General features: G+C 39.7%; 1 protein-coding gene across 21 annotated transcripts in view; it reads left to right on the forward strand.

Annotated features, from left to right (window-relative positions):
* TAOK3 (TAO kinase 3) overlaps positions 1-6,145 on the forward strand; it is a 191,671-nt gene extending 185,526 nt beyond the window's left edge. For all 21 annotated transcript variants that reach the window (XM_055550048.1, XM_055550049.1, XM_055550055.1 and 18 more), the window contains 2 exons: positions 3,695-3,877; positions 4,876-6,145. In XM_055550048.1, coding sequence (XP_055406023.1) covers positions 3,695-3,877; positions 4,876-5,037 — 345 coding nt within the window. In that variant the 3' untranslated portion in view covers positions 5,038-6,145. The remainder of the gene's footprint in view (positions 1-3,694; positions 3,878-4,875) is intronic.
* The last annotated feature ends 7,239 nt before the right edge of the window (positions 6,146-13,384 follow it).

A 13,384-nucleotide genomic window follows, 5' to 3' on the forward strand; every position in this document is an offset into this window, starting at 1 on the left:
TATCAACTTCTGATGGCTGGCCTCTGCTTCTCATCTTCAAGGCTCTTGTTTCCTTTGCAGTGGTCACTTGAGTGACCACTGCACTATATGTTCATTAGCAGTTCCTGGGCCAAGTACGTTGTTGATGTTGTGAGTTGTCTCCACTGTTTTATGACCCATTTTACACTCAAATAAGAAAATCACTTGAATTTGCTTTTTGTCTAACATCATTTCCATAGTCCAAAGTACGTGTAAAATAAACAGTAAGTAATAATTCATTAGCAAAAACCATAAATCAAGAAATGTGATTTAAAATGTATAACATAACCACATTTATTTAAGAACATATTTCAATATTAAATGCAGTGCAAAACCACAGTTACTTTTGCACCAACATAATGAACTGAACTGAACTTAAGTCATGTTGAGGGACTTCCCTGGCAGTCCAGTGGTTAAGATTCTGCACTTCCACTGCAGAGGGCGAGGGTTTGATCCCTGGTCAGGAAACTAAGATCCTGCATGCTGCATAGTGCAACACACACACATATATGTATGTATGTGTATGTGTGTGCATATATGTGTGTGTATGTATGTATGTATATATATAAGTCATGTTGAGCTTGAAGACCTGGGAACCATCCAGATGAAGATATCTCATATAGAGTGGATAAGCTAGCCTGGATCTCAGAAACAAAGTCTGAAATAGAGGTGTGGTTATGGGAAGCATTTGTAGAAAGATGGTAATTGAAACCTTTGAAATAGATGAGACTCCTTAGGAAGGGAGGTTAGAAGAAGAAGACTAACAAAGCCCTAAGGAGCACCCACATTTAATGACCCAGTGAGGGGTAGAGAATAACTGGAAAAGGAGAGGAAGGAAGGAAAAACCAAGAGAGTTCAGTGTCTCAGAAGACAGGATAGATTCCAGGAAAGAAGCAGCAGCCCACGGTATCAAATGTTGCTGGGAGGGCAGGTAAGATAAGCGCCCCTTCAGGATGGTCAGAGATGAGATGTAGAATCAGGACAAGGAGTGCATACAGGGGTTAAAGGTAAGAAGGAGAGAATTAGCAGTGGGGACATAAAGATTGGTGGGATTCCAATAAAGATTGGGTTTTGTTCCTATTTGTAATTCTCAGCATCTGCTACAATGCCTAGCATCCAACAAGTGCTCAATGGATGTTTGTTACATAAGATGAGAGAGAACAGGATCAGGAATATAGGTTCATGATTGCCCTTGAATTAAAAGAAGAGAAATAACCCTTCCTTCTGTGGAAGGGAGGAGATAAAAGTACAGATGATAATTACAGCTTCCTTTACTACCCACTTACCATGTGCCAGGCACTGTTGTAAGTATTTTGTGTTATCTAATTTTTGTGAATCCCCTCTAACCTTTGAAGTAGTTACTTTTTTTAAACCCTGATTTACCTGTGAAGAAACTGAGGTTTATTGAAGTTGTTACTTGCTTAGGGTAAGGATTAATAAACTTTTTCTGTAAAGGGGCAGATGGTAAATGTTTTAGGCTTTTGTGGACCACAAAGTCTCTGTCACAGCTACTCAACTCTGCCATTGTCATACAAAAGCAACCATAGATAGTCCAGCCATGAATGAGTGTGTCTGTTCCAGGAAAACTTCATTTACAGAAATAGGCAGCAAGCCAAATTTGCCCTTTGGGCCATAGTGTACCCACTCTTGACTTAGAGGGTCATTTACTGGTAAGTAGCTAATTAGTGATGGAACTGCGATATGAACACGTTTGGGGGGGGACCCTGTAAACCTGTATGCCTGGCCACTACTACATTATGCTGCTTCTGTCACATCCCTTTCTTGAATTTAACCCAGTAGAGGGAAAAACCTGATATTTACCTATACTTTTATAAAACTTCTTAATGGATTTGGTATGTGCAACTTTGGGTTGATGAATATCAAATACTGGAATATCCTCTGATTTCTAGACTGACACTTTTTTAGAGTCAGAGCTGGTTAAGAGTAACATAGTTACTGACATTAATAATGGATTGCCAGAAATAAAAGAAGACAGAGGTAATTCAGTGGTCTGAATTGTCCAGAGAATGAGCCTCTGGCCAGTACTCATGACAGTTAACCAAACCAGGTAGAAAATAATAGACTTCATTCCCTTTATTGGTAAGAAGCCTCCCATATCAAGAGGGAATCAAGAACAACTTCACTGGGAGCCGTTTGGGCTTTATCTGAGCTGTTGCTGCTACAGAGTGACCATTCTTTGTGTCTAGTATCTCTTCTCCCTTCACTTGTGATTGGGAAAATGAGAAGAATGGTATCCTCTCTAGTGGGTTTGAGTGAAAACTGGTTAGGATTAATTATTAGAAAGTACTTTGGAAATATGACTCCATTATTTATTTTGTGTTCCTTTGATAGAGTATATTTCTCCAAAAGTACAAAAGAAGACACTATAAAAATAGCTTTATAAAACTATTCTAATAACATTTCAAAAAGCCATAACTCAGTCAAGAGATTAAGAAATGTGGTTACTTGTCATAACTTATACAGAATAAGGAAGGCAGTTTAAGGTAGAAAGTAAATATCTTGGCTAAGCGGTCTGTATGGAAACATGCCAATATACTCAGGGTAGACAGAACTGTCTAATTCAAGGGTTCTAATCTTATAGTTCCCAGCTGAACTGAGGGCCTGCTAAATCTAGACCAAACTAAACCAGGTGGGGCAGAAGGGCCATCATCCCTAAACACAGTCCTGCTAATGGCCCTAAATTTTCGACTGTACTTATTGAAAGGTTGGTGTTTCTGCTGGTTGCCTTGGCCCATTCCCCACACAGGATCAGTATCCTGGTGAATAAATAATACAAAGTACGGGTGCTGCAGGGAGCAAGGAAAACTTTACCTAGATTTCACTACTTCAAACTGGAATATGCCCCTTAAGATTATCTAGGCTACCTTCTGTGGGGAAGAGATTTTGAACCACTTGAGTTTTTGATGGCTGGCCAGCAGGATAAAGTATAGCCAATATTATAGGGACCAACTTTACTTGCTAGGAACATAATGGTACTGTGGTATACTCCTCAAATGTTACGGAGATTGGACTCTTCTTCTTCTTCTTCTTCTTAGAGCTAAGGATATCTAAATGTATGATGGTTTGGGGCTTAAAGATATCTAAATATGGAAATGGTTAGTCAAAATAATGATAGCAGCTGCTGTTTACTGATCCTTTGGTGTAGACATCAAGAACTATGCCTAGAATTTTATATGAATTTTTTCATTTAATCCTCATACAAATCTTAGAAAGCAAGAAATATTATTGTTACTTGCTTGAGATGGAAAAAAAAAGAGAGAGAGAGACTTGGAGAGGTTAAGTAACTTAGTAAGGTGACACACCTCAGTGAATAGTGAGGCTAGAATGCTCAGGAGTCTGCCTCAAGGAAAGCCCACAGGCTTAATCTCTGGAGTGTGGCACTTTCCTGGCTAGTGTAGTTTGGAGAAAGCCAGATTTCCTTAAGAAAAGAGTGTTTTTGCTTTCTTAAGAATGTTTTTTTTAAAAATGGAAGTGTTTTTAGAATTTGTAGCCCATCAGGCAGAATGTGCTATCTTTGATTTGTAACTCTGAATGTAGCCAGGACGTCTGTTTTCCTGAGGGGCCCAATTCAGTCCAGACAAGGAAGCATCCTCCCTTAGTCACCATGCACTGTAAGCTAGGAGCCAATCACAGTATGTGTCTTCTGTGCCCGCAGTTACGGCTAGATGAGGCTCAAGAAGCAGAATGCCAGGCCTTGAGGCTACAGCTCCAGCAGGAAATGGAGCTGCTCAATGCCTACCAGAGCAAAATCAAGATGCAAACAGAGGCACAACATGAACGTGAGCTCCAGAAGCTAGAGCAGAGGGTGTCTCTGCGCAGAGCACATCTTGAACAGAAGGTATGAGCGTGTTGCCAAGGGGTCCTGTACCACTGGACAGAGGTTGGGCGTGACCCTTGTTTGTGTAATGGGGGGTCAACAAGGTGCTGTTCCCTTTGTACCTTCTTTGACCCTCCTAGTGCCTGAGAGGTAGGCACAGTCCCCATTCCACAGGCAGGACGCTGAGGCTCAAAAGGCTTAGATTACATGCGTAAATCTGATCCCACAGCCTGAATTCTACCCTCCACCTTCACAGTCTGAGGGCTGACACAGATAACTAGGTAGCTGATTTGACATATAAAAGGTATTCTAAGTTGATAGTATGGCCGCTGAATGGCCCAAGGAAGCCAAATGCAGATCTGGTTTTTGTTCTCAGCTGTTTCTAAACCAAAAGAAATCACCAGCAGAGCTGTTAAAAAAAAGTCAAAATGAAGAGAGACTGATATTGCTATACTTAATGTTATCAGATTTTTAAATATTTATTGCTTTTAGATGTTACAAGGAATATGAAGTAGAAAAGATGCCATAAAGCATCTCAAAGCCATTAAGTGTGTATTTGCTTAACCAGTTATTTGGGGTTTCTTCTGGTAGTTCCCAGAAGTCAATGAGAAAGACTATTTTCCCAGCTCCTGATCTAGAACTAAATTGCTAATGACCCAGGGGGCTTTTGACTCTCTCTGGGAAAGCTACATAATCTAATTGTGCTTGAGTGTCTTTTAGCTTCTCCTGAACCATCTCCTGCTGAGACGGGACACTGACCTAGATCAGTCCAGCTGCTTGACTTGCTAGCAGGGCAGTGCCAGCCCTAGGTGGCCCCAGACATTTTTATTCTTGTGAGCAACTTTTAAATATGACAGATGAGACACACAGCATCTATTACAAGACTCTCCCAGCCTGCCCCAGGCTAGTTTAACGCTTGGTTCCCGTGTGTTTGTGTGTCATCTGTGTGCATCTGTGTGTATATGTATGCCTGTTAGGAGCTCCTTTCCATTAAGAACTGCTCATTGTGCTTATTTCAGATTGAAGAAGAGCTGGCTGCCCTTCAGAAGGAACGCAGCGAGAGAATAAAGTACCTATTGGAAAGGCAAGAGCGAGAGATTGAAACTTTTGACATGGAGAGCCTCAGAATGGGATTTGGGAATTTGGTTACATTAGATTTTCCTAAGGAGGACTATAGATGAGATTAAATTTTTTTGCCATTTACAAAAAAAAAAGAAAACAGAAAAAAATTCAGACCCTACAAAACCACATTCCCCATTTTAACGGGCGTTGCTCTCACTCTCTCTCTCTCTTACTCTTACTGACATCGTGTCGGACTAGTGCCTGTTTATTCTTACTCCATCAGGGGCCCCCTTCCTCCCCCCGTGTCAACTTTCAGTGCTGGCCAGAACTTGGCCATCTCTTCTATTCATAGTACACGTCACAGTATTGATGTGATTCAAAATGTTTCAGTGAAAACTTTGGAGACAGTTTTAACAAAACCAATAAACCAACAACAACAAAAAAAGTGGATGTATATTGCTTTAAGCAATCACTCATTACCACCAATCTGTGAAAGTAAAGCAAAAAATAATAATAATAATAATAAATGCCAAGGGGGAGAGAGACACAATATCCGCAGCCTTACACCTTAACTAGCTGCTGCATTATTTTATTTTATTTTATTTTTTGGTATTTATTCATCAGGAATTAAAAAAAAAAACAAAGTTTTATTAAAGATTGAAAATTTGATACATTTTACAGAAACTAATTGTGATGTACATATCAGTGGTGACATATTATTACTTTTTTGGGGAATGGGGTGGGTGGGTGGGGTGAAGAGATCTTGTGATTTTTAAGAACCTGCTGGCAAGAGTTTAACTTGTCTTCAGCATATTCTGATTGTATCATAATCATTTTCTGCTGTTGCAGAGGATGTGAATACACTTAAGGAGCTCACAGAATCCCAGTAGCACAAATTGGGCTTTGGCAAATCGTGTATTTTGTGTATAGAAGGAATTTAAGGAGAGGTATTACTTATTTTCATATTGTATTTTAACTGTTTCTCTGATCAAATTTTTTTACTTCCTCCTCTAGTCCTCCCCACCTCCCTCCTTTTCCAATTCAGTATTTGGAGTTCAACACTGTCTCTCAATCAGATCATCTTGATCTTTTTTCTTTATTTCCCTGCCCCTCCCTAAATCCCATATCTTGGTCATAAATATTGCATTATTCACACTTTCAAACTGTGTATTTTCTTACAATAAAAAATGATGGAAAAAAAAAAGGCTTTACTTCTTTTGCATGCACTTTAAAAAAAAAAAAAAAAAACATTTTTCAGGTTCCAAGGAAGAGCATGATAACTGTCAGAGCTTTTAATTATATTTGTAAATAAAAGTGTTCATCACATTGCCTTGCTGTGTTCTTGTAGCAGGAAGTTTCCTTTCTAGGTTCGTCAGTTCCTAACGCAGAAGGAGAGCCGACCTCCAGAAACCATTCTCCATGGCCCCTCAGGAAGAGCCATTCAAGATTTTCAGGTAAAGCTGTGTCTTCAAGTTCTTCTACAGAGCTGAAGATGGTGTCACACTGTCTGAAGTTGTCAATTCACCTTTTTACCCTTAAGAATAGAAGGTGGCACATGTCACACACACACACACACACACACACACTGTGCCAGTCGTAGGAGCATGTATTGCTGAGAGGAAGTTCAGTTCAGTTCAGTTCAGTAGCCCAGTCATGCGACCCCATGGACTGCAGCACGCCAGGCTTCCCTGTCCATCACCAACTCCTGGAGCTTGCTCAAACTCATGTCCGTTGAGTCAGTGATGCCATCCAAGCATCTCATTCTCTGTCATCCCCTTCTCCTCCCAATTTCAGTCTTTCCTAGCATCAGGGTCTTTTCAAATGAGTCAGTTCTTCGCATCAGGTGGCCAAAGTATTGGAGTTTCAGCTTCAGCATCAGTCCTTCCAGTGAATATTTAGGACTCATTTCTTTTAGGATGAACTGGTTGGATCTCCTTGCAGTCCAAGGGACTCTCAAGAGTCTTCTCCAACAACACAGTTCAAAAGCATCAATTCTTCGGCGCTCAGCTCTCTTTATGGTCCAACTCTCACATCCATACATGACTACTGGAAAAACCATAGCCTTGACTAGATGGACCTTTGTTGACAAAGTATTGTCTCTGCTTTTTAATATGCTGTCTAGGTTGGTCATAACTTTTCTTCCAAGGAGTGTCTTAATTTCACAGCTGCAGTCACCATCTGCAGTGATTTTGGAGCCCAAAAAAATAAAGTCAGCCACTGTTTCCCCATCTATTTGTCATGAACTGATGGGACCAGATGCCATGATCTTAGTTTTCTGAATGTTGAGTTTTAAGCCAACTTTTTCACTCTCCTCTTTCACTTTCATCAAGAGGCTCTTTAGTTCTTCTTTGCTTTCTGCCATAAGGGTGGTGTCATCTGCATATCTGAGGTTGTTGGTATTTCTCCTGGCAGTCTTGATTCCAACTTGTGCTTCCTCCAGCCCAGTGTTTCTTATAATGTACTCTGCATAGAAGTTAAATAAGCTGGGTGACAATATACAGCCTTGACGTACTCCTTTTCCTATTTGGAACCAGTCTGTTGTTCCATGTCCAGTTCTAACTGTTGCTCCCTGACCTGCATACAGGTTTCTCAAGAGGCAGGTCAGGTGGTCTGGTATTCCCATCTCTTTCAGAATCTTCCACAGTTTGTTGTGATCCACACAGTCAAAGGCTTTGGCATAGTCAATAAAGCAGAAATAGATTATTTTCTGGAACTCTCTTGCTTTTTTGATGATCCAGCAGATGTTGGCAATTTGATCTCTGGTTCCTCTGCCTTTTCTAAAACCAGCTTGAACATCTGGAAGTTCACGGTTCACGTCTTGCTGAAGCCTGGCTTGGAGAATTTTGAGCATTACTAGCGTGTGAGATGAGTGCAGTTGTGCGGTAGTTTGAGCATTCTTTGGCATTGCCTTTCTTTGGGATTGGAATGACAACTGACCTTTTCCAGTCCTGTGGCCACTGCTGAGTTTTCCAAATTTGCTGGCATATTGAGTGCAGCACTTTCACAGCATTATCTTTTAGGATTTGAAATAGCTCAACTGGAATTCCATCACCTCCACTAGCTTTGTTCATAGTGATGCTTTCTAAGGCCCACTTGACTTCACATTCCAGGATGTCTGGCTGTAGGTGAGTGATCACACCATCATGATTATCTGGGTCGTGAAGATCTTTTTTGTACAGTTTTTCTGTGTATTCTCACCACCGCTTCTTAATACCTTCTGCTTCTATTAGGTCCATACCATTACTGTCCTTTATTGTGCTCATCTTTGCATGAAATGTTCCCTTGGTATCTCTGATTTTCTTGAAGAGATCTCTAGTCTTTCCCATTCTATTGTTTTTCTCTCTTTATTTGCACTGATCACTGAGGAAGGTTTTCTTATCTCTCCTTGCTATTCTTTGGAAGTCTGCATTCAAATGGGAATTTCTTTTCTTTTCTCCTTTGCTTTTCACTTCTCCTCTTTTCACAGCTATTTGTAAGGCCTCCTCAGACAGCCATTATGCTTTTTTGCATTTCTTTTTCTTGGAGATGGTCTTGATCCCTGTCTCTCAGAGAAGTGAGGCACCTTAAAGCAGGCTATGAAGAAGACATTATAACCAAATTTTGAAATGATCCCACTGTAATAGTAGATACCCCGTCCCCTCAAAGTCAGCTTTTATTAGAATAATTTTATGCACATGACAATGAGGGAGTAAAATATTAATATATAACTTCTAGGGTATGGTTTTTTGGGGTCAAGACAGTCTCAGTAAGATTTCATATTCTTAGGGTTCTGAGCCCTGGTCATTGAGAACTGATCTCTAGCATGAAGAGTTAATCAATTTATTTATTTTTGGCTGTGCTGGGTCATTGTTGCTGCACGTGGGCTTTCTCTGGTTGCAGCAAGCAAGGGCTACTCTTGATTGCCCTACGCAGGCTTCTTGCTGGGGTGGCTTTTCTTGTTGTGGAGCATGGGCTCTAACGTGCGCGGACTCAGTAGTTGTGACTCAGTTGCTTAGTTGCTCACCTGGGATCGAACCCATATTCGTTGCATTGTCAGGCAGATTCTTAACCAGCGGGCCACCAGGGAAGTCCATCCTTTAATAATTAACATCCAGTTTCCTAAGCAGCTTAGGTCTTTAAAATTCCCATATTAGGTACATCAGAAAGTAATACTGGAAAAGGCTGTACTGCATTATGCTTACCATGTGATAGAACTCTATAAACATTTTGTAGATGAGAAAGTAAGCTCAGACCAGGGTAAATGGAGGCAACAGAGTCTGAATTGAGACCTGATTTCTGAACCCACAGTCCTAAGTATAATCACACTGCCATGCAAAGGGACATTAAACTTCCTGTAGTTTATTTCATCCATTTCTGTCTGTAGTGAAAACTAGCTAGCTAACTTATGTAAAGGCCTTATGTCTGTGAGATTATAGGTGCTGAGCTTTATAAAAATTCCCTCTCCACAGTTTTATCAATGATATGTCCCAAGGTGGAGTTATCAGAAGGAATGTGGGTTTGTGATCCTAACACCTGGTACAGACTGTCTTCCAAATCCTAGTACCTTAGGCAGTTAAGAATAGACAGGGACCAGAATAGTAGCTAGAAGAGGTATGAAAGTACTGGGGACAGGAGCAGAGAGCCAGTGTCTGGTATTATTCCAGCATATACTAAACTCCCCTGAGTTAATTATTACAGGTTTGTCATAATATTTTAAGGGCTGCTTCCCTTTGGTTTGCAACTGTTCACTGAATATTTACTGAGTACCTTGTACGTCAGGTGCAATGCCAGATGCTTAAGCTCTGTCAATGTATCTTAACCTTAAAGATCCTCACCCAAATGGAGCTTACATTAGAAGTAGGAGGAAAATGATGACACATAAGAATTACAATTTTAAATGATCTTAAATAGAAATAAGTGCTATAGATAAAGGAAAGAGTAAGGGGGGCTCAGAAGTGCCAGGATCAGCATATGTTCAGCTCATTCATTCAAGAAATATTTATTGAGCGTCTACTGTGTGCCTGGAGATGTAGCAATAAGTAAGGTGGATGGGGTCTGCTCATGGTTTAAATCTCCACTGAAAAGTAAATAAGCATGGAGTAATTTAAATCAATAGTGGACAAGGACAGGTGTGACCAGGAGTTTAAAGGAAAAATTACAGTCATAGGGAATATCAGAGAATACTTACCACTGATGTCTAATTAACTGAGTAAAAATGTATTTATTGAACTTACCACCAACTGTAATTAGTTGATTAAATATCTACTGAAAAAAGTATTCCTGGGTAGCTGAAAACATGCACATGTAAGAATTACATATACCTCTGATTTTAATTTAGTAATATATTTGCCATAGAAATGAAACATAAAACATTTTTCTGTTGTTTTATCATATCAATAAAACCTAAATCCCACCATATCAATAATTATTGTTGTTCAGTCACTAATTCGTGTCTGACTCTGCAACCCCCTGGACTGCAGAATGCCAGGCTTCCCTATCCTTTACAATCTCCCAGAGCTTGCTCAAACTCAAGAGCATTGAGTCAGTGATGCTATCCAACCATCTCATCCTCTGCACATGGGTAGGAAGACTCAATAGTATTAAGATACATATTCTCCCTAAATCCATCTGTAGTTTCAATGCAATCCCAATAAAAATTCCAGCAAAGTTTCTTATAGGTATTGACAAACAGATCCTAAAATGTATGTGTATAACCAGAGCAAATTTTTAAAAGATGAAAATTGGATGACTTACTCTATTGATTTCAAGAATTGCTATAAAGCTACAGTAATCAAGACACTTTAATATGGGCAAAAAGATAAACACAGAACAATGGGACCATGCAGACAATTCAGAAATAGATTAATACATATGGTCAATTTACATATATTTTTATAAAGGTACAACTTAATGAAGAAAGGAAAATCTTTTCAGCAGATAGTATTGGATCAACTGGACATCCACATGGGAAACACTGAACACCAATCCTTATTTCACTATCCACAAAAATTAATTCAAAATGGATGACAGATTCAAGTAAAGAATCAAACTATAAAATTTCTAGAAGAAAACAAAATTTTTGTGAGCTTGGACTAGATATGGTCTTAGAGTCTGTGTTCACCAGGGATTGAGGGCCTCCAGAGTAACTGCCATGTTTTCTATAATTGGGTCAGTATGATGAGCAGCTCCCAAGGGTTCAGATTTATTAGAAATACTGGGCTCTGCAGGGCTGCTAAAGCTGCACCATGTTACAGAACAGACTCCTGTGTCTTTCTGTTCTAAAACCTATAGACACACTTGTGTAGCCTTTAGGAAAGTGAGCCATTTGTAGACATGATCCTTGTATGTCAGTCAGGTCAAGTTTATTCATCTGTATTAATCCATTTAATCTAAACAGATCATTTTTTGGTTCTCCAAAACCCTTTGAGGTAAATAAGGCAGATTAATGATCCCCTCCCGCCCATTTTCTCACATGAGGATGCTAAACCTCGAAAGGAATTTGTGTGCAAGTGGGTGAAGTGGTGATGAGCTGGCTCTGAAGCCAGAGCTGCATTCAAAACCAGAATCCCCTACTTCTAGCTGAAAGTAGGGGATTCTGAGAGCAAATTCACTTCTTCCAATTTAATAGGTGAAACAGGGTATCCCCTTGCTTCTAAGGTTATTAATATGTGCTTTCATATGTATTCTTTGTGTGTGAACTTCTTGTGCATACACTTCATAATTTTGGTTGGGCTGCTTACCTGTTGCTGAATCATTTTTGGGTCCATACCTGTTTTAACAAGGAAACTAATAGATTACTATAATTCCTCATTACTCTTTAGACTCTGTATCTAGAATCAAAAAAATACTGTGGGTTAGCAGATTTTTTAAAACTCTCAAAGAAAACAGAAGTTTAGAGAAAAAGAATAAATGATTTTAAATATACATAAATATCAAACTGTTCAAACATGTAGTTTGAGAAAACTGGTAAACAAACGAGAAAACTGGTAAGCAAACGGAAAAACAGGTGCTTTCATGTACCACTGACATGAATATAATCAGTGATATTTTTGGAGGGTGGTTTATCAGTATCAGAACTGAAAATGCTAAGGATTTACTCCCACTGAATTACTCACAAAAGCATTTTATACACATAGAAACGTTTGCTGAAGCACTTTTTAAAACAGCAAATAACCAGAAATAATCTAACCACAGAAGGCACTAGACTGGTTAATTATGGAACATCTATAAAGTAGATAATTTGTTCAAAATAATGATATGAATTGTGGTGACCTGTAACCTTAAGACATATGACATGAAGGTACATTAGCTAGGGCGAACAGTACAGAACAATGTATACCAGTGTATAGAAGACTAAACAATATACATGCAGATATATGCTGATATGAGTATTTACATTTGCTTGCTGAAAGAAAACAAGTAACTGCTAACTGCCATGGAGGAGGCTAGGCATTTTCTTTACCATTTGCCTTGTCTTACCAAGTGCATGTCTTGCTTCTCACACTAAAAAAAAATATATTTATGTATGTATGTATTTGGTCGGGTCTTAGTTGTAGCATGTGGGATCTTTCAGTTGTGGCGTGAGGGACCTAGTTTCTCAACCATGGATTGAACCCAAGCCCCCTGCATTGGAAGCCCAGTCTTGGCCACTGGACCACCAGGGAAGTCCCTTACATTTATTTTTAAGGGCAATAGGGTAGTCATTCCCTTTATAGCTTTTGTTTTACAAAATATTGTTTAAAAGTTGAATTTTAAAACCCTGAAGTTAAAAAAAATTATGTTCTCCCTTACTCATCCCCAGAGATTACACGAGGCAACATTTCCCAACAGTTTTTTCAGAGGAGGTACTGCAGCCAAAGGTGGGGGAAGGCCCAGCCCTGCTGACACCTGCCAGGTCTGGCCAGGATGCTTCTCCATTACAGACCAGGTCAGTGAAAGAGACGTCCGTCTCCCCTTCCCCCGCTCTTTTGGTATAGATCTATATGGATCACGGTCGGAACAATGAGAAGCATGGACTAACTTCTTAGTCGTTGTTGTGGTTTCTATACTGAACTACACCAAAAGGGAACGTTTTCAACCAGCTTCACTCTCAGGTTGGAAAGGACCACTTACAAAATACAAAGGTGCTTTACAGGCAAGATTTGGCCTAAAGTTTTGTGACTTTAAGACCTCCAGTTTTAATAGTTGCTCCTGCTGTTGTGTAATGACACGTATATAAGTATGAACCCCTTGTATAGTTCCTAAATCAAGTCCCAGTCGTCACTGCTGATCAGGGAAAGGGGCTACTCACTTAACAGATGGTCAGGGTTTTTTTTCTTTTTGGTCTGCACCACATGGCTTGCAGATCTTCCCCCTATCAGGGATCAAACCCAGGCTCCCTGCAGTGGAAGCATGGAGTCTTAACCACTGGACTGCCAGGGAATTCCCTAGAGATTCTCTCTTGATGTCTCATTATTTATGAAACCCCACACTGAAAAAGGCAAAGTA

Source organism: Bubalus kerabau, chromosome 16 (assembly GCF_029407905.1).
Source record: "Bubalus kerabau isolate K-KA32 ecotype Philippines breed swamp buffalo chromosome 16, PCC_UOA_SB_1v2, whole genome shotgun sequence".
NCBI classification, from domain to species: Eukaryota; Metazoa; Chordata; class Mammalia; order Artiodactyla; family Bovidae; genus Bubalus; species Bubalus kerabau.